General features: G+C 50.0%; 1 protein-coding gene across 2 annotated transcripts in view; it reads left to right on the top strand.

Annotated features, from left to right (window-relative positions):
• CEP152 (centrosomal protein 152) overlaps nucleotides 1-21,325 on the top strand; it is a 725,831-nt gene that overhangs the window by 435,268 nt on the left and 269,238 nt on the right. For both annotated transcript variants that reach the window (XM_085644215.1, XM_085644214.1), the window contains exon 19: nucleotides 16,682-16,948. In XM_085644215.1, the coding sequence (XP_085500341.1) occupies nucleotides 16,682-16,948 (267 nt within the window). The remainder of the gene's footprint in view (nucleotides 1-16,681; nucleotides 16,949-21,325) is intronic.

The raw sequence follows: 21,325 nt of genomic DNA, 5'->3' as shown, positions 1-21,325 counted from the left end.
GTCCACCCTCGATTTATGCAACCCAAACGGCACACTGGCTCGCGTCCAGATTGCTTCACCCTGGGCAAAGGGCGTGTAGGTGGTATGGTAGAATTAGCCTCGCCAGCACTTTTGTAACTTAGGGGCTTCTGTGGCAACCATATTAATTCCTTGAAGACGGGTAAGATGGCCCTGGCGCCAGTGTAGCTGGGCCATGATCATAGGTCTTTTTTTGTATGGATCCCATACCCCACACATTCCACTTTACTAACTTATATTGTTTCGTCACCGATGCCTTCTCTGTTTCTGCAAAATTTAATGCATATCTGGGCGCGGTGTGCCTGCACACAGCCCCCCTTCCCCAGCGCTAGTGGTGACACATGTAAACATTGTAAAAAAGAACAACAAAAACCCTCCTACCCTCCCCCCTATAACTCGGTCCAGCGATTGTGGGTCATTCAACCAAACCTATAAACGAATGTTTAATATTTCAAACTAATAGAACCAAGTGCATCTGCCATCTGATGTCACCAGTCCACCCAGTTGGGCGTGGTGCAGTGATATAGTTCAATCCGGAGAGAGATCAAGGACCATCCAGCTCCCAGGACCCGAGCCCTCGTCAAGTATATGTCGGTGCCATCTTGATGTGAATATCATGTCATATCAGGTGGGTGATGCAGTGGCAATAATGGACAGCTGTGTGCTTTAGTCTGTGGAAACATTTATGCATGTGATGAACCAGATAGTATGTTTATTATGCGGGCACACAGCATTTATGTGGGGTACCATATCAAGAGTCAAGCGTTTCCAGCCATGTATGGCGAAGCCCTCCCCTATAAGTGATCTGCAGTTTGTCGAGTAACTATAGGGAACAGCGCCATACTATCTGCTTTATCTGAGTTGGCGAGACAGTGCAGGGATGAGCTGGAGCTGATAAGGGGATACGGCATGCGCAATGTGGTGGCAGAACGAATCGCCGCTAGCTGTCCTTCCAGTTCCTGCTGTTGAGAAGAAACCCCCTGGCCTCCGCTGCCTCCCAAAGTGTGGCAGGGTACCTCTGCCTCTTCTTCATCCTATGTTTCGCCCGCGACAGTTTCATTGCCGTCCGCTCTCTGCTCTGGAAAATGTTGGTCTAGCCAGTCAAGGACCTGTAACATGTTTTCGAAGAAGTGCGACTTGGTTTCGTATTACACTGATCCTGGCTGAGAAAAGGGGAGCATATGTGTGGCCCTCATCCAAGCATCTCCGCTTGGTCTCTTTAAAGGAAGCCTACCTACACTGGACAGCCACAGTATGATCGGGGAAGAGTTAGACCCTCACATTATCAACCAGGATAGGTGTTCTGTCTCTGGCTGCCTGTAGCAGTGCATTGGGTACTGATAATTAAGGATCTTGGCCACAATTGGCTGCAGAGGAGTGCCAGGGATTGTTTTTTTGGTAAGGACCCTGTGGACCCTTTCAACCACAAACGTGTGCGAGAGCCCTGTGTGAGCCACTGCCTTCTGGAGCCATTCCTCTATAAACTGGGTGACTTGGGTTCCCTTCTTACCCTCTGGGAACTCAATGATGTGTCCGTTGTTGTGGCAGGCTCTCCCCTCCGCATCCTCCGCCCGGTGGTGTAGTAGATCCACTTAATGTTGCAGCTGTGCCACATGTGTAGCGAGTTGTTCATGGCCAGGTTTCAATGTTAAAAGTGGCAGTTAATCAGTTCATTCTTTTTGACCCTGTTGGATAATTTGTGATGGTCATCTTTCAACAGGATCACCTCAGTGGTGATGGCCCCCAATCGTTGCTCCTTCACCTGGTGTGATTCTCGGATTTCCTGCAGGATTATGTCCAGTTTATCCAATGGAGGTGTTAGTCCAGAAGAGGCCATGTCTGTGTCCGCGGTCTTAGTTGGGTAGCCATCTAGTGGAGGTGTTTGCGAGTGAATCAACAGGGTTGATCTGCCTACTTTAGTGCGAGTGCGCCCCATAGTTGTCTTCATCAAACAGCAATAGTTGTCTTCTCTTCTTTAGATCTATGGTCTCCCAGTAGCTCGCTGGGCCTCCCTAGGTGAGATACCACCCACCAAACCAGTGCCACTGCTAGAGGGACCCACGGGAAACTCAGTCTAAGTTACACTTGATCAGTGTCATCTGGGATCTTGAATAGGGGATCAACGTTCCAGTCCGGCCAGAGTCTTATCATAGGGTTTCCAAAGTATTCATGTCATACCTGTGCTCTCAGGCAGTGTCTGTAGGATCATCTGCTGTCAGCCCGGGATATCTTCTTTTCTTTCCTGTACCCACCAATTTTTCCGGTGGCGCTCTTCTATCGCCTCCCCACAGAGCGAACCCCACTTAGCTTGCTCAACTGCACCTGTATCGGGAAGGAGTCTCCACAGCAAACCTGGGGGAGAAGAGCAGCGACAGCCATGAACCCTGATGGAGCCACAGTTCCCTATACTGGTTGTTTCTCCTGCATGGTGACCACTCCCAGCGGTCCTTCCTTCTCTCCGGCAGCCACAAGAACCCCACCTCCATGCCGCAGTATCTCTTTGGTGATGCAGTCAATGGGACATCCACTGTCTCCAAGCCCAGGCAGTGCTACCCATCAGAGTAAGCGTCAGAGGCCTTGTGTGCTGCACCACCGGCCAATTCTGACCCCCTGGGGGTTTAGGAGTTCGCTGCATGATGCTCTCTCTGGGGCCAGCAGTCCACTGGTGCGCTCTGCCCACCGCCACACACACTCCACTAGGCCCACTCCAACCCCCAGGCCCGAGAGAAGCTCACAGGGCAGAGCAGAGGAAGAGAGGCAGGGCAGGCGATACGCAATGTAGAACCACCAAGATAAAGCACGCGCCACTGTTTCTGGGCACAGCCCGCTTGCTGGACTTTCCTTTGCCTTTAGGAACACATCAGGGTTTGGTTCCGTGTCGTCATGAAGGCAGAGTGGGATATCACATCCAGAGTCAGCTGCCACAAGCCTCGGCCGCAACTCTCTGGCCACATACAAGTCCCTTGTAAAAGGTACCATAGGTACCAAGTGCACTGTAACCAGGGAAGATTTCTAAGGGCTGCAGCACTTACTGTGCCACCCTTCGAGACCCTGTATCTTTACACACACACTGCCTTTGCAGGCTGAGTGTTTTGGTGCAGAACAAAGTGAAGAGTCAACATGGCACACATCCCTGTGTGCAATGGCTATACTCCACTGTCCTGGCATAGGTAAGCCACCCCTCTAGCTGGGTGCACTATACCAGTGGTGAGGGTACAGGTGCGTGAGCCCTGGACACGATCTTGTAAGTGCAGTAATGCCATAAAGAGTATATGGTACTGGGAGTTTATCAATACAAACTCCACCATAATCACTTTACTGAAAACTGTAGCAAACTTTGGTAGCACACTAAAGCCACACTGATGCCAGTGTGGGATTAAATGAAAAATGCACTCATAGGGCATCTTAGAGATGCCCCCTGAAAAACGACTTGAGTCTAGTGTCATGGCTGAGGGGCTGCGGGCCAGCTGCCACCACCAGACATGTTTCTGGACCCCTGGGTCAAGAGCCTGCCGCTCTTGGGGTCCTGAAACAATGCACATCCTGGGACGAGGTGCAAAGCCTCCTCCTCCAGTATGGGCAGGGTCCACGAAGGGGAACCTTCAAAGGCTTGCCCCCTTTGTAAGCTTCCCCAGCCATTTGCTGCTCCCAGCGACTGGCCCCCACCAGTTCTGACCCCCACTTTGGGGGGGAGAATCGGCAGGAAAACCAAGTTAGGAGGAGAGGTGTGCCCACCTTTGACGACCCCACCCCTCAGATGGGGAGACAAGGTGAAGCACAACTCTCAATCCCTGCCATCTTGCAGATGGGCGGACCCAGCCAACCAGAGTGAGCCTTATGACCCCCTCCCACTGGAAGGTGCTATAATAGGGGGTGACCCACCCCAATGATGGGACCCATTTGTCGCGACCTGTGCCTACCTGTAACGCCCCTAAATCTAGTATTTAGGGGCATCCCCAAACCTTGCCTTCTCAGACAAAAAGAGAGAAGAAGAACGACCGAAGAAGCCGTGCTGAACTAAGAAGAGGAGGACACCCACAGACTTGGCCACAGCCCTTCTGGCCTGTCCCCACCTCGAACCTGCTCCAGCGAAATCCCTGCGTGTTCTGCAGCCAGCAGCCCCCGAGAACCCGTAGGACCTGCACTGCCTTCCCAAACCAAGACTTTGTCTCCCGTGAGCATGGGATTTGCTCACCAACAGACTCTTTCTCAAGCCAAATCTGCAAGTCTGCACCACCGCCCATGGCCCTAGTTCGAGTGGCCCAACACCACAAGAAGGTCTCCCCGGCAAATCTGACCTGAGATCTGGTGATCCCTGACCTGCCACAAATCTCCAATCGATGCCTGCAGCCCCTTTCTGGAGGATCCCCTCAACCGCGACAGGAGCCGGTAAGAAAAACCCGACGCCTAAAGACACCCCTGCACTCGACGTCCCACGTCCTTGGATGGCCTAACCAACAGTGTCCCAGCATCTCCAGGTATCAAAACTTAACTCTCCAACCGGTGGTCACCTCCAGAAGATTTTCGTCCCTGAGCCTGGAGTCTTTGTTGCAACCGGAGATTCCCCATTGAAGACAACAGGGCACCCGACGTAAAACCAGCACCCTGCACCCAGCCGTCGCTGTGGGCGTACCTTGTGTGCTAAATCAGGTCCCCCTTTGTCCTGAGCCTAACACCAGGAGCTTTGCTACCACAGCCTTGTGGCCTGCAAGTGAGCAACTGGAGGCCCACTATCCCCCATTGGAAACATTGAGCCTCAGCACTCTGCATACGGCCACCCTAGTGGTGCTGAGGGTGTTTTGAGAGTGCATCCTCGACTCTAGGGAAACCCTGGTTCTAACCCAAGAAACCCAACTCCCACAACGAAGTACTTACCTGTAAACCTATTACTCAATTTTCTCCCATAGGATTTTATTGACTGCTTCTGTTTGAAAATTGTTGTGAGGAGTTGGTTTGTATGGAACTCCAAGAAACTGCAAATACACAGAAACTGATTTACTTATCTTCTCTCTAGGAAATGTCCCAGTGAGATATCTACGCAAACAAATGATGGACGGAATGCTGAATAAATCATACATCCACCCCCAGTCAAGAGATCAAAGTAATCCATTGTTCTTTTGCTCACCATGCCACCCCAGTTTAGACCCAGGCATATGCAAATCTGTCTTGACCCTGTGCCTCATGGGAACAGTCCAGACCGAACTGCCAAGCCAGGTCCTCGCTGGACCAGAAACATGCATCCTGGACCAGTTTCTGGGTATTACCCTTCATCAGCCAGTCTAGCCTGAATCCAGTGGCACAGTGAGCAAGGGACCCACGTCTGGGCATGCCCATCCCACTTAGGGTGAAAAGTCCTACGCAAACAAATGATGGACGGAATGCTGAATAAATCATACAAATCGGCAGTTCGGGCTGGACTGTTCCCATGAGGCACAGGGTCAAGACTGATTTGCATATGGCTGGTTTCAAACTGGAAGGGCATGGTGAGCAAAAAAATGATTTCAACTGTATCCAAAGTATTTACAAACTTGTAACAAAGTCATTTTCATTCAGTTTTCTTTTATTGTTCAATCTGCCTTGAAAAGTACCATTTACACTTACCTGTGGCAGGCTTGCTTGGTTCTAGGAAATAAATATACCAAAATAATAATTTTATACAAACACACTGGTCTGAGTTCAGTCTTTGAGTGTGTGACATCATTTCTTGCCTGAGTGTATACAATAAATACTTAGCACTACCCTCTGATAAAGCTGTAGTGCTCGCCCACACTACCACAAATAGAGAGTAAGGTATTATCTACTTTTACCTCTTCCTTCCTTTGGGATTCCACTGGACTCTGTGCACACTATACCTTACTTTGGTATCGTATATTCAGAGCCAGCTTCCTGCAGAGTCTCATTTGTGGCTCCTGGTGATGCACTCCCTGACCCGTTCTCTCACCTCTCTGGCCGTCACAGGAGTCAGCCACGGGGCCTCCGTGCTAACCCAGTGTTGGGCGATCCAGGCACTTCTTGTGTCCACGCTCAGGTAGCACTCTCAGTCCGCGCTAATTGCTGGGAGCAGCCATGCGGAAGCGGCCACCTCGCGGTCTCATAGCCCTCCTTAGGTGTCTCTGTCCGGGTCCAGCCTCTTATCAGTGAACTCCGCCCGCCCTTTTGGATGTTCGGGATGGCGGTCGGAGTAAGGGCATGTAACTTCCACCTGGCCCAGGACTCCCGGTTTGCGCGTCTCCCCACTGTCGCAGCCCTCCGCGGCCAGCAGTGGCGAGTCTGGTGATCACGGAGCCCACTCTGGTGTCGCAGACCCCCTCCATCTTGTGGATTTAGCAGCCATCTGCCATGTTAGCAGTGAAATGAGGTTGTCAGTCTGCTCGTCTCAGGAGCCACTGCTACTCTCTTTGTTGAATCACCAGGGTGCCACTGCTGAGCACCGTGTCTCCCAATGTCGTTGCTACACATGATAAAGCCGATGGCAGCACACGGGTAAGATCAGGGCAATAGACTGGGCCTGGGCACAGTAGCTCCCCGACTTCATGTCCGCCATGCTTGGATATTGGCCATGCCCTCTCCTCCCTCCCCCAAACATCTCACCTTAATAAATCCTCACTGATGACCGTGTTGGATTTATTAATAAATGCACACAGGGGACACTAAAGAGGGTTCCCTGACAACTTACTAAGCACAGGTGTGGTTAATCACTAGTGTTAGTCAGCCTGCCACCACCAGACCTGTTTCTGACCTCATGGTGTGAGAGCCAGTGCTCTCAGAGGCCAGGGACAAAGCCTGCTCTGGGTGTGCTTTACACCTCCCACAGGCCAGGATGTCCTTCAAAGGTGGTAAGCTTCAAAGGCAATGTCGACTTTGGAATGCGAGGATGCCAACACCCCTGTCCTGCTCCAAATTTGGCAGGAGGACAGGCGGGAATATTAGTTAAATTAAGAGGTCCTCATACAGGCAGCACCACTCCAAAGGTGGCGGAGGTGATGTAGATCCCACTTCATTTCCGTCCATCTTGGTTTGAGAGGGAATTAGCGCAATTAGGGTCAAGGTAGTGCCCCTTCCCAATGGAAGTGGTCACTTAGAGGATTTAGACATCCTAAAGGTAGCTTGCCCAATGGCTACTACCTGTCAACCCATTTAACGCCTCCAAATTTAGTATTTAGCAGGCATCCCTAGACTCTGAACTTTAGATTTGAGGGACACAAAGAAGATATGGAGAAATAAGAGCTGCTGACCCGAGAACAGAAGACCTGCTGTAGAATTTTGGCACGAAATCTTCCTGCTGCTTCCAGGACACAGCATTCGTGGTGTGCTCTCTTGTCCTGCTGCTGTGAGGACTCGAAGAACCACAAGCACCCCCAGACCTTTGCCAGACATTAGAGAACTCCCTTGAGGTAGAGGAACTACTCGACTGCAGGCGGGGGGCGCTAGAGGGCGCACAAGCAGAATGGCCGCACTGATGTGAGGCTCCTGCTGCCTGGAAGAATAATCCTTCATTTATCCTCTCAAATCTACCGATCCTCCGGCGAAAGCCGCGTTTGGCTGCTGCTGTGCAGGTTGCCTGAGGGAAGTTTGAAGCCTGTGCGATCAGAGGTGCGGAAGATATCGCCGTCTGAAGTTGGAGCGGGCGCTGAGCTGTGCAGCGGTGGAGCGAGGTATTGGGTGTGCAACCCACGACAGCCCGGGGCGCACCGCGAGGCTGGTGGGCGCCCTGACGGCGGCCTGGGGCCGAGTCGCCCTGAAGGTGGAGTTGCTGCGAGAAGTGGAGGCCTCGGAGATAGCACGGGACGCTGTTCGGGGTGCGGGCCCCTCCCCACCCCCCCCCCGCGCTTTTGTGTACGGATCTGCGGGAGGAAACGACCCGGTGTGGCGATCGAGCCTATAGTGGCCTGCTGGCTGCGGCGGGGCTCGAAGAGGCAGATTTTGGTGGTCGTGGTGGGCTGAACGGGGGCGCCTCCTCCCCCCCCCCCCCCCCCAACCCCTCCGGGTTGAGATCTGACGGAGGGCTTCTGAGAGCGGCATAGAGCGGGTGTGGCGGCTGAAGCCTGCAGGCTCTGGGCCCCGGAAGGACCGGCCGTGCGGTTCGATCGGCAGCGGAGGAACAAGCGGTTGTCCTGACATAACGGCGGGCCGGGTGAGAGGAAGGCAGGACGTCACATTACACTGCGAGGCGCTGAGGAGGGAACGCGCGCCGCCAATTGCGGAGAGGTGAGGGAGCGTACAGCGGTGTTGTTGGGGAGCATGCTGTGGTTCTGGGACCCCTGCACATTGCAGGTGTGTGGAGGTTTTCCCACTGTGACGTGTGACTATTTGGGACGTGAGGGCCCCTGGAGGTCTGGACCGCTGTGCCTTCCAGAGGGTACTGCACATTCACTGCCGGTCCTGCTGCCCATTTGATAGTGCGGCTTCGTGGCTGCTGCGAGGCCACGCTAGCGGACGAGCGTTATTGGGGGGACCGCAGCGGTGGCTGTCTCCCCCCCCCCCCTGCCTGCACTTTCGGCCTGCGGACGCTGGATAGGCGCTTGCCGGAAGCTGTTGGCTCCGGCTGTGGTGGTGCTTTGCTCCGACTGACGTCACTGACCCTGATTTGGCAAGCACTGGTGGCTCGCCCCTCTGGTCGCAGCCGTGGGCCCACGATATCAGCTCCCGATGGGTAAGCACGACAGCCGCCAGCCTAAGCTGTCGTTTGAGGCCCCTGCAGCGAAGAAAGATGCTCGTAATGCCCACGATGCGGGAAGATCTAGTGACCCGCCGGACGGTGGGGCACGTACTGACCCTACGACAGCGGATTTGCGGCAGCTGATGCAAGAAATGAGGCAGGGTTTTGCTACTGTCGTGGATAAAGTGGATCGGTTGTCGTCGAGAGTGGACGCATTTGCGCAGAAACTAGACTCACATGAGGAGCGTCTTACCGAAGCAGAAAGGAGGTTATCTGACCGCGAAGACACCACTGCATCCCATGCTGCGCAGCTCACGAGGATGGATAATGTATTAAGGGTCATAGCTGCAAAGAACGAGGAGTTGGAAGCCCGCAGCCGACGTAACAACATACGCGTGGTTGGTGTGCCGGAATCCACCAATACCGGACGCATGGAGGACTACGTGGAAAAGATACTCCTAGCCACGGTGGGAGGTGAGGCGCTGTCAAAGCAGTTCATTGTTGAGAGAGCGCATCGCTCACTGGGGCCGTGGCCCAGGCCTGGTGCTCCGCCTCGGCCCATAATTGCCCGACTATTGAATTACCGCGACCGGGATGCGGCGCTGCGGGCCGCGCGTACGAACAAGACGCTTTCATGTGATGGGGTCAGCTTCACTGTCTACCCTGACTTTACACCTATCGTACAGGAGCAGAGGTGTAAATTTCTTGAGGTCAAAAAGAAGCTGCGGGCCCTGCAAATTGACTATGCACTCTTATACCCGGCAAAACTGAGAGTCACGCACCAGGCTAAACAGCATTTCTTCACCAACCCGCAACAAGTGGAAGATTTCTTGAAGACTCTTAAGGCTGCGCGGAATGTGGGACCCGACCGGAATGCAGAGGGCCATGTGGATGATGACTAGCTGGGGAACCAGGCACTTTTGTTACTGGCCGCACTGGCAGCCTGTGGCAGTGTTGGCGCCGCCGCAGCGCACCTGATGGACTCACGGCACAAGCTGGTGCCTCTATGCATGGAACTGCTAAGGCCGGATTTGGGATGGTAGTGGTAACGTATTCCAGGCACCTCTTGCCCCCCCCTCCCCCCCCCCCCCCCCCCCCGCTTCTCTCCCCTTCTGTTGGGGTGGGACGGGTAGTGGGGAGTGGCTACGGGTGCCCTCTTGCTGTACCTCATGGGGAGTACCCCAATGACCATATTGACTCTCTTGCTCACGTTGAGCTGGTTGTGGGGGTTTTTGGGTGGGGGGTGGGGTCGGGATGCTGGCAAGTTGGGGAAGCTTCAGTGGGTGGGGGGTGGGGGCGAGATCTTCCTGATGTTTCATGTCCCTTGCAGGCTCTTTGGACTCTCTGAGATAGCCTCATATGGATTGGTGACAGGACTGTGGCATGTACGTGTGTCACAGATACTGTCTGTTGGTGCAAACTTGGTTTCCTCTAGGTGGGGAGTGGGTCTCAATGTAGCTTGGTTACTGGCAAGACCTGTATCATGCTGGGAAATTGTCTTAGAGCGGTTCTGCATGCCTCTTGGTACTGTGCCTTATCTAAGGGGGTTGTTCTCAAGCTATGTTGGGTGGGATGGGATGTCAGATGTAGGCTGTTCTGGGAAGGACTCGTGGGTTGGGGAGAGGGGGAGGGTTTTTTTTGCAATGTTCTTGTTATGTTTAGCACCACGTATTTTACAGGTTTATTGTATTGAGAGCGTACGTGTCTGAATGCTGGGGAACTGCAGGGAGAGCACTCTCTAGAACTTGGGATGCATGTGCACATCCACAGGCTATTGGGCGGCACCACATGCAGGGATGTAGAATATGGAACATGCTGTTGCATTAGTCGACAGGCAGTGCCGAGCTCTCGCATGTACACGCAGGCTCATGGTATGCGGGGTGACATAATGATGGAATGTGATTCCTTTTGCTGCGAACATGGGTAGAGCAGACACTGACTTAAACATATTAACTTGGAATGTACGAGGTTTGGGGGACCCCAGGAAAAAAAGGCAGATATTATCTTATCTTGATCGCCATAATATCCACATAGCTTTCCTTCAGGAGACGCATATGCGACCACAAGCTAACCACACATTTGCTTGTCGCTGGGCGGCTTGCACATTGTTCTCTTCCTACTCCTCCTACTCTAGAGGCACGGCAATACTGGTGAAAAGAGGGGTGCCCTGGATTATGGAGGGAACGTATAGCGATGTTCATGGGAGGCACTGCCTATTGTGGGGCAGGTTGGGTGGGGTAGCGGTGGCCCTGATTTCCTGTTATGGCCCCAACGTAGATGATCCGCAATACTTTGCGGACCTCAATGCGATCATCGTGGGCTTAGGCCCTAGGCGCCTCGTCTGGGGACGGGACTGCAATACCGCACTTGATCCGCAAAAAGACAGATCACATCCGGCCCCGCATCACTACACCAAAGCACGCACACTGTTTTCTGAAATACTAGCTGAACACACAATGATAGACACGTGGAGATGCCTTCATCCCGATATTCGGGAGGGCACACATTTCACGGCACATGCCGGATCCTGGGCCCGGCTGGATTATGTCTTCATTTCGCCCCCCTTCTATACAGCGCTGGCTAAAGCGGAGCATCTACCTAGAACCCTGTCGGATCATTCGCCAGTCCGCGTCACACTGCGAGCGGCTGACTTGGGGCCCCCAATGACAGCCTGGCGTATGCAACCACGGATGCTGCTTGATGCGGTGTTTCAGGAAGAACTGTGGGAAGAGTGTCTAGATTTTTTTAAACGTAATAAAGACTCGGTACGGGCAGTAGAAATTATATGGGATGCATTTAAAGTGACTCTAAGGGGCATCTGCATCGCCAAAGGTTCTGGTGTACTGAAAAGCATAATATCACGCTTGGACACGCTGGAAACCGAGCTTAAGACATTGGAGAGGTCACTGGCTGACATACCTGATGACTCTACACTAGCACTTATACGCGAAAAGCTGACAGACTTCTCGAATGAGGCCACTAGGGAACTGAAGTTTAGAGGCAAACACTGGGTTGCCAGACGATATGGGGAGGGTGAACGGCCGGGGAAAGCTCTGGCGGCGACGATCCGATTGATACGGCCTCCCACCACCGTTTTCGAAATCAGGGATGCGGAAGGGAGAGTCTATAACGACACCAAAAATATCCTTAATGCGTTTGTGGAGCATTATCATCAGCTATACAAGTCCACACGAACGGGGGATCTGCAGATACAGGAGTACCTAGAGGATGTCTCCCTGGGGTGGCTTAGTGATACCCAGAGGGAGTTCCTGAGCACCCCATTTACATTGGATGAAGTGCGAGAGGCCATCATGCACATGCGATCAGGCAAGGCGACAGGTCTAGACTGGATACCAATAGAATTCTACAAGACTTACATAGAGTTTATGGCTCCTGTCTTGCGCGAGGTATACAAGGACGCCCTGGAGACGGGCCACTTGCCCCCATCTATGCGCATGGCCCTCATTACGTCCTTACTTAAACCCGGGAAACCCGCTGATGACTGTGACTCCTACAGACCCCTCTCATTGCTCAATTGTGATGTGAAGATATTGGTGAAATTAGTCGCTACTCGTATCAATCTCCTCCTCCCTAACCTGGTTTTACCTGATCAGGCGGGTTTCGTGCCCGGCAGGGCGACTTCCCATAACCTGTGCACTTTTTCTCGATCCTTAATTCCGTACACGAGGACCTCCCTATGGCTGCTGTTTTTTTGGATGCCTCGAAGGCTTTTGATTCCCTGGAATGGGATTATGTTTTTAAAATACTGGAACGTATGGGGTTTCCACTCATCTTCATCTCGTGGATAAGACTATTGTATACGTCGCCCGAGGCCACGGTGTTGATCAATGGTACTCTCTCCGCGGCATTCCCCATCTCCAGAGGAACCCGACAGGGTTGTCCCCTATCGCCCCTTCTATTCGCCATAGCTATGGAGCCGCTTGCAGCAAAGCTACGGCAACACCATAAAGACAAGGCATTGAGATGCTTCCAAAGGCAGATCTTGATCTCTATGTACGCGGACGATATTACTCTGTATATACGAGACCCCAGCAATAATCTCAATCCGATTCTGAGGGAGTTCATCCGATTTGGCAAGCTATCGGGGATCCTGATTAATTGGAACAAGTCGCGGATCTTCCCTCTTACGGCAGCTACTGGGCATTTCGAGCTGGACTACCCCCTCGCCTGGAGTGAGGGAGACTTTAAATACCTGGGTATCCACATTGAAAAGGGCAAAGATGAGTTAATGAGAGCCAACTATGGCACTACGATGACTCGCATCTCTGACTGCATTACCAGATGGATAACGCTCCCCCTCTCGATGGCGGGACGAGCCTCATTGATAAAAATGGTAATCTTACCTCAGTTGCTTTATCTATTTTTAAATATACCCTTTTATCCGGGCAGTTACTTTTTTCGGCACCTCCGTACGGAGCTCCTCAGACTGGTTTGGGGAGGGAAGTCGCCTAGAATCAAGTGGGAAGTCATTACTCGGCCCTATATTCAGGGCGGGTTTGGTGTACCTAATTTTGAGCTATATTTCCAGGCAGCGCAGGCCCACTACGCCTATTTCTGGATACACCAACCGAGATATATGCCCCAACTTGCTGCTGAGCATTGGCTTGCGCACCCGGTACCCATAGACGGTGCCTTGTATATCCCGCTGCGGGGGGGGGGGGCGGGGTGCTGGCCACGACGGTGGCGAGTACAGTGACGGCGTGGAATAAAATAATTGCTAAGTTAAAGACTACTATGTTATATGCGCCGCTTCTGCCCCTTGTTTATCATCCAAGCATGCCCCTGTTGCAGGAAGTGGGGTTCCGGAAGTGGTCTGGCTCTCTAAATGTTAGGACGTGGGGAGACCTATACCATAATGGTACGTTCCGCACAATAGAGCATCTATGTGGTGACGCCCAACCTTCTCCTCTGGAGGTTTTCTTATACTTCAGACTTCGGCAGGGGATCAAGGCCTTAACGCCTGATTTCCCGAATGAGCCCCCAGTTGTGGCTCCTCTACAGCGCATCCTTCTTGACGAGGCCCCCGCTAAGTTGGTCTCTAAGATCTATAGATCGGTACATGCCCTTGTAATTGCCCCGCCGCTGGCGGTTCGGGGGAAATGGGACCAGGAATTGCAGGCTCCCTTAACAGACAAGCAATGGGAGTTCTGCCTGCAGCAGACGGATCGCATTTCTGCGAGTAGTCGACTCAGAATAATACATTATAAATATATCCACAGAGTGTACTACACCCCGGCTCGGCTTTATATATATCACCTTCGTGAAGATGACAGATGCGATAGATGTCGCGCCCCTATGGCGGATTTTCTTCATTTGGCGTGGGCATGTGAGGCAGTGAGCCGGTATTGGAGCGAGGTCTTTGAGGCCCTCTCCATAATGATTAATTCAGAGATTGTACCCTCGCCTGTTCTAGCGCTCCTGGGGTATGTAGAGCCGATACAAGCTGCGTACCGTAAATTCGTGGCGCTCGCCTTCCTACTTGCCAAACGGCGAGTTGCATGTAGATGGGGCAGGGGAAGGGCCCCCAAGTTTAAGGACTGGCTACAGGATCTTACTTATTGTCAGGAACTACTTAATACATACTCTGAACTCTTACCACCTACATCCAGGCCTGCAGATATATGGGCTCCGTTGCAATGTTATTTGTTGAGGGCGGGAAATACCGGTGAGGCTGGGTCGCCTACATAACTTTCAGCTGTAGGGTTCATTGATGACGGTAATCCTAGGGGGAGGGAACCCCTCCCCCCCCCGCTCACTTACAATGAGACACTCTGAGTGCTTCGTGCCGTGGGACTGTACCGTGATTCTCCCTTTGTTACATGGTGTGGTAATCTGATGGGGGGTGGCGGGTGGGGATGGCCTTGTGAATGTCGCGAGATGTCAGTACGGAGTTGCTTCATGGATGGGGTCCGCATTATCGTTGCCTGCCTATTATTATATCCTATGTACTTTATATTGCTCCTGGATGTGAAATGAGCCCAATGTCTACCATATATGAGGTGCTGTATGTTCATGTGTTAAATGATTAAAATAAAGCTTTAAAAAAAAAAAAAAAACTACTCGACTGCAGGCACCAATCCTGCAGAGCCCGGTTTATCGACTTGCTGCTCCCAGGTGACTCTGGCGCAGCATCCAAGCAAAAAGAGGTACATCGGCAGACGGTCTTATCTGTCTTCCCGCCAAGTTTGAAGACATCAGGATCTACTGGAGCCGTGCCACACCAATACCCATGGTACCGGACCTTCTGTAACCTACACCGAGACGAAGAGTCCATTCTGGACTCCAACTGCCCAGGAAGAGACCCTTGAGACCCACTTCATGAGTGACCCAGCTGTCCTGCAACCGCCTCTACAACCTGCCTGCCCCTGATGACATCTTGACACATGTCGCCCAGCTGACCCACTCTGCTTCCAGGCCACCCGGTCTGGGTTTCGATGAACCAGCTGTGCTGTTGTGGTCCTAAGGCGCTTGCGACCTGCTCCCTCCAATGGTAACCCTCAGACTTACCTTTAAGTCCCCTTGTGCATTGTGTTTTAAGGTGGCCCCCTTCTCGCAGCGCACCAGCTACCAATGACCTCAACACACTGCTTCTGGCCGAATCCGGGACGCTGCAGAGAATCTGCTGGTGGATCATTGGGCCAGGACTTGCTACTTGCCTAAATGCCGAAGGTGAACCTTGAAATCCAACTGTATGATTTTATATGCATTTTTCTATTTTCTTCCTTTGACTTCAATGGTGTGTGATTGCGCACAAAAGTGATTTGTTTCGTGAACTTGGAAAATTCATTTCTTCAGAAGTACTTAATGTAGAACAAAGTTCTTGGTCTAAAAAGTTATATAAAAATCAGTGTTATTTTTATAAGTTGAACTCTGAGTGTGTGCATCATTTATTGCCTCGGTGACTACTACAAATGCTTAGCACTGCCCTATGATAAGCCTAACTGCTCGCTCACACTACGACAAATAGAGCGCTAGTATTACCTACTTTTGCCTCTGTATACCAATCTTGGTCTCCCTGAACTCTCTGCACAGTGTACTTTAATTTAGTACTCTAGATAGAGAGCCAGCTTCCTACTACCAACCACAATGCATCTCAGTGGCGCTGTAGGTATATACACATAGATATGTGAATTCTGTAGCAATGGCATTAATTAACTCCGCTTTCCTATCAAAACCATGCGTTTCCACAGATTAGTTTTAATTGCACTCTTTTTTTCATTTAAGGTGTTTGTATTATACTTTATATTCGGGTACATGTTGGTTAAAAGACCAACAAAATAGTTACAGAACGTTGTGTACTTTTTAACCCACCTCTTTAAAACCTCTCACCCACTCACCCTGCCATTGTAATCACAACTACATTTCCCATAATTTCTATTTTCAGCGCTTAAACAGTTCTCCAATCTAAGCTTTCAGCAAGTAGCAGGGCTGCCTTGTTGAAAGTACAAGCAACAATGACTGTAAAAACAAAGCCCATAGACAAATGTGCACAAAAACGTGCTTTTGCTACATTGTTTTTTGATTCTAGGCTTTGGGTGCACAGTCATTTATGTATTTGTTGTTCATAGTTGGATAAACATTTTTAATTTCTGCATTTCTTAAGACTTATTACATGTAAATATGTTAAGTTGCTGGCAACTGACAGACGTTCCTTAGTCTGCAGTGAAGTAGTCTTTTATTGTGCAAGTATTATTAATAGTAAATGGATTCCTTAATCAGACCTATTTTATGACACTATGTTAATAATGCCAGCAGCACATACAAGCTGCTGTTTGCAGTCCTTCATTTTCAGATGCACAGTATAAACTGCATGTGCTTTAGTTCATGAACATGTATGCCTCTGTGGTCTCCCGAGAACGATTTGAGTGCAGCTATTACATCAAAGTTTAACATGCACATTTTACATTTCATTTTAATTTTCTTAATAACCCAGATGTTTAGTCTTGGAAATAATATTTTCTTTATAATGTCTGCTATATTCAGGTGATGGAACAGGCAGTTCTCAACACTGAAAAGGATTGGCAACAGCGACTGAACAATAAGATGAAAGAAATGAATAAGCCAGTTGTGCTGGAGCATAAACATGTTGAGATACAGACAGAACAAAATGAGGCCACTGATCCATCATTCAAGGAAGTCATTGAAGAGCTGCAACTTAAACTTCAGAATTCCTTGCATGAGAAGGAGAAAGCTGTTCGACAAGCTGTGCTTGATTTGGAGATTCAACACTGCGAGAATATAAGCAATCAGGTATTGAACATATACATGCATCCTAGATTATTCTTTAAAAAAAGCATGTTGCCTTCAAATCCTAACAGCCCCCAGGTAATCCAAGAGTCTCGGGCATTATTAATGTGTTTGTTCAATATGTTTGTGTTCCAGACTATAGCATCTAGTAAAAGTGTTTGTCTGAATTGCCTAGATTAATGCAACACGTTATCCATTGTTCAATATAAAGCTTGATTAGTAACACCATCCACTGGATTTTGGTATTCCGATATGGAGCAGTTTTTCATTATTCACCCCTGCTTCATTATCAATGTCCATATGAGAAATTGTTCCTTATGTCTATGTACCTTTCTTGTCTGGTCGCTTCTTTATGTGGCCAAAACGAGATGCAAGGGAGTCTTTCTTCCCATCAGTCATGTGCAGACTAACGTTTGTGTCCAGCATAAGAGCATTGATCTCAAGGCCATCTTCTGGGCCATCATAAGTAGCTTTTGTGAACTCTCTTAAGTAGGGTACGGTCGTTTTTTTGTAAATCTTGGCAGAGGTATTAGGAACTCATCCATAGCCCCTTATATTGCAGTGTTACTCCCAAGTGGTGGTCTCCTTGGGTCCACACAACAAACCTTAAGCAGCCACCTCCAACAAAGCAGTGTATGCAGAAGTGCCAGCAGGCATGCTGGGTATTGTAACCAGTGGTTGAGTATGTTCTGAACAATCAACTCACTTGATGCATCAGTTGTCTGCCTAGTAGAAATGTGTCACCACCTATCAATATTAAGCCTCCAGTATTATGAAGAATTTAACTGTAGCTTGCAGACAATGGGAGTGACAAATGGGCCAACAGTCAACGTGCAGTAATAACAGAATTTACTACCAATCGTAATCCTATGGAGTAGAATGTCCCCAGGTAGTCTCCATCTCTTTTTTATGGTTGTCATGGTACATTGTAGAATTCAGTTGTTTTGTGATTATTTTTTAACTTCTCTTCTTTTTTCAAGCCCCTTTTGGGACTCATGAGTACAGCGGCATCCTCCAGTTCACTTCAGGAGCAGATTTGGCTAAGCACAAGGCCAACCCTTGCACACTACAAAGGGGACTCCTCCCAGTCAATGTAGGTTTCAGACAGATAGACTCAAGTTCTCATCAGGTTGCCTATGAATAGGACCTGGTGGCCAGCATAACCGACAGCCCTGTCCAGAAACACATAGACCCTTTAACCCCTTGTGTGCCCATGACGAGCTGGACTCGTCATGGGCCGCGGTTGCGCTGTGCCCATGACGAGTCCAGCTCGTCATGAACCCCGCCCGCTAATGCAACTGCCGGCACAGGGCGGGGAAAGGGCGTGGCACACAAGGGGTTAATTAGTAGTCATCAGGTCAGCTTGAGTGGTACTTGCTAGCTGGATCACATGCATAGAACTGTTCCTGCCTCAGTTACTGTGGGCCAGCACTCCTCTATTGAGTGCAACAGCGATATCCTGACCCAGCTCAGCAGGCATGCCATTGCCTCTTTAGCCGCTGGGCGGCCACAGGTTCAGATGAGGCTACGTCTCAGCACCTGAAACCGGGGCTTGCATGCAGAAACATTAGCCTCTTGCTATTTTTGAACCCACAAAGTCATAGATGTCGGACAAGGCTTCTTTAACACCATAGGTGCTGGGCTAGTTAGTAATTTGCTCAGTGATACTCCGACTCTCTAGAAAAGTGCATGCCAACAATATTAAAGATCTAACTGAACAAGGCCTAAGTTAAAATCTTTAAGTAGAAAAAAAGAGCTAAGTTGAGGGAAGCATCTAGAGATTTCTTACAGAAAGATTCTAAAGATTACTTCTCTGGAGTCCCATTTGTCTTGCAACAAAAGAAATCAACCTACATTGGCACCAAACAGGTCTGATGCTGCCTGAACTGATTCCTTGCTGTCATTCTAAGCAGAAGGGTAAAATTGTCTCTGATATTCCTGAACAGCGGCCTCCTTTTTTCTAAAATAAAAATGCAGACCTCATGCCCTTGTAGTGTAACTTCCACTAACAGAACAAAGCAAGATATGTACTCCATGGCCTCTACATTAAAACTGTGCCTCCTATTCTGGATTCATATATGATACAGAGATGCAGCATCCTCTTTACGCACTGAGGTAAAAATTTGATTAATTCATACCAAACTATTGCACTGAAATTCAGTGCTCTGTGTTGTGCAGAACCTCGTATTTCCCCACTTGAAACTGGAAATGATCCTAATCACTTGAACAATAGGTTGTACACATTTGCAAGAAACAGCACATTGCGCAAGCTGTCTCAAAAGTCAGTTTAACTAGGATCATTTATGTCCACTGCTTTGTCTTCAAAAACAGTTATTCTATGGTGACCTTCATAGACTTTCACCATATTGTGCAATTTATTGTATTTGATCCTAAGTCTGGGTGTGGTGTAATGCATTACTCATTCCTGAAGGACTTTGTTACCATGCTCGCACCTTAAGCGCAATGTGGTAGAATGGTGCAGGTATTTTTATTAGTATGTCCAGTATCCCTTCATTCACGTTCAGATCAGACTTCTAGCCGCAGATTCCTTACCTTAGAATATTCCCCAGGCGTCAGACAGGATCTGGAAAATCTTAAGCAATACTGTGTGTAGGAAAGTGCTTCTTTTTGCATAGTTAGTCCCCACTTTATGCCTGATGTAAATCCGAACTGTAAGTGCACTGGGTCCCTACTAACCAGGTTCCCAGTGCTAGATCACTTTACCAAACACTGTACCACAATTGGCACAACTTCAGCTACCTCTTTCTGTCCCTAGTAAATGGTACCACTGCTACCTAGTGCATACACTGGTTGTGCCACCCCAGGGACCCATCACCAAGGTTATGCACTCTGCCATCGCAGGCTGCGTGTCTTGGTGCAGATAAATCAGAAGACTCGACATTGCCCACATCACTGTGTGCGATGCCACCCATATACTGCATAAGATGTAGGTAAGTCACCCCTACTGCAAGCCGTTAACCCTAAGCCAGGGTGCATTATATCCTATGTGAGGACATATCAGAATGATCAGATATACCCCTTTAATATCCTGTCTATTCTGAGATGGTGTAATTGCATAGGGAAGCCATGAGGCGTACATGGGCTGGATACTTGTCAACGCACGCTCCGTGATGGCTTCACTGATTACTAAGATGGTTGGTACCAAACAAAATGTTTAGTAAATCCTCACTGATGCCAGTGTGGATATATTACTAAATTCACTCTGGAGATCCTTCTAGAGGGTTCCCTGAAACCCTACTAAGCACTGGTGTGGTCTCTTAACTTGTTTTCACCAGTCTGCAACCCCCAGACATGTTTCTCACCTCATGTGGTGAAAGGCAGCTCTGTCATAGGACAGAGACTAAGCCGGCTCTGGGTGACTTTGCTTCACACCTCCTCCAGGACACGATGGCCGCCTTTGAAATCCAACCCAGGAACCTTCAGTTAGTGGGGGGGATGCTAGGCCTCCTTTCCTGCTCCATTTATGGCAGGAGGAAAGGCAGGAAAATTAAATAGATTAAGAGGAAGGTCCCCACTTAGCCTGCACCATCCCTATGGTGGGACAGGCGATATGAACCCCTATCCTGAAATTACAACATTTTGGGATGGTGGAGAAACAACCTGTCAGGGCTAGGGTAGTGCCTCTTCCCACAGGAAGTGGTCACTGGAGGGTGTAGACACCCTAAATATAGGTAGCCCATTGGCTATTATCTGTCTCCCCTTGTAACGCCCCTAAGTTCAGTATTTCGGTGGCACTGCTAGACCTGAACATCGAATTCGACGGACAATTGTAGACCAGGACAAATGAGACCCGCTGCACAAGAAAGAAAAAGGCACCATACCCTGCCTGATGCCTCAAGTACTCTGCAGTTGCTGCCTGCTGTGTCAGCCTGAGAGGACTCAAAGAATCCCAGAGCACCTCCAGCCTTCAAAAATCGCCAAGAAGCTCCCTTGGAGCACAGGTATCATTCCCCTGCACTCCGCAGGTACTGATCCCGTGTAGTCCAGTTTGCCGACATGCTGCTCCCCGACGACCTTGACGCCGCACTGAAGCAAGAAAAGGTACAACAACTCCGTAAGGTCAAATCTGTCACGAATCCAAGTCCTTTGCTGGGGTTTTACCCCCATTGCGCTGTTCCTTGTGGCGCTGAGCCAGTAGTAATCCCTGGATCCAATACGGAGCTAAGTTAGCTTTGACTGGACCCCATCGACCATCTGGCTCAGAGGCAGTGCCTCCTTTCTTTGTCAGGAAGCAAAAGACACACAATTGATGGACGGAATGCAGAACAAATCAAAACATTCACCCCCAGTCAAGAGATCTGGGTTAAATCCATCATTCTTTTACTCACCATGCCACCCCAGTTTAGACCTGGCTATATG

This window comes from Triturus cristatus, chromosome 3_1, assembly GCF_964204655.1.
Source record: "Triturus cristatus chromosome 3_1, aTriCri1.1, whole genome shotgun sequence".
Lineage (NCBI taxonomy): Eukaryota > Metazoa > Chordata > Amphibia > Caudata > Salamandridae > Triturus > Triturus cristatus.
The sequence above is the reverse complement of the archived record's forward strand: the minus strand, read 5'-3'. Positions and strand labels throughout refer to the sequence as shown.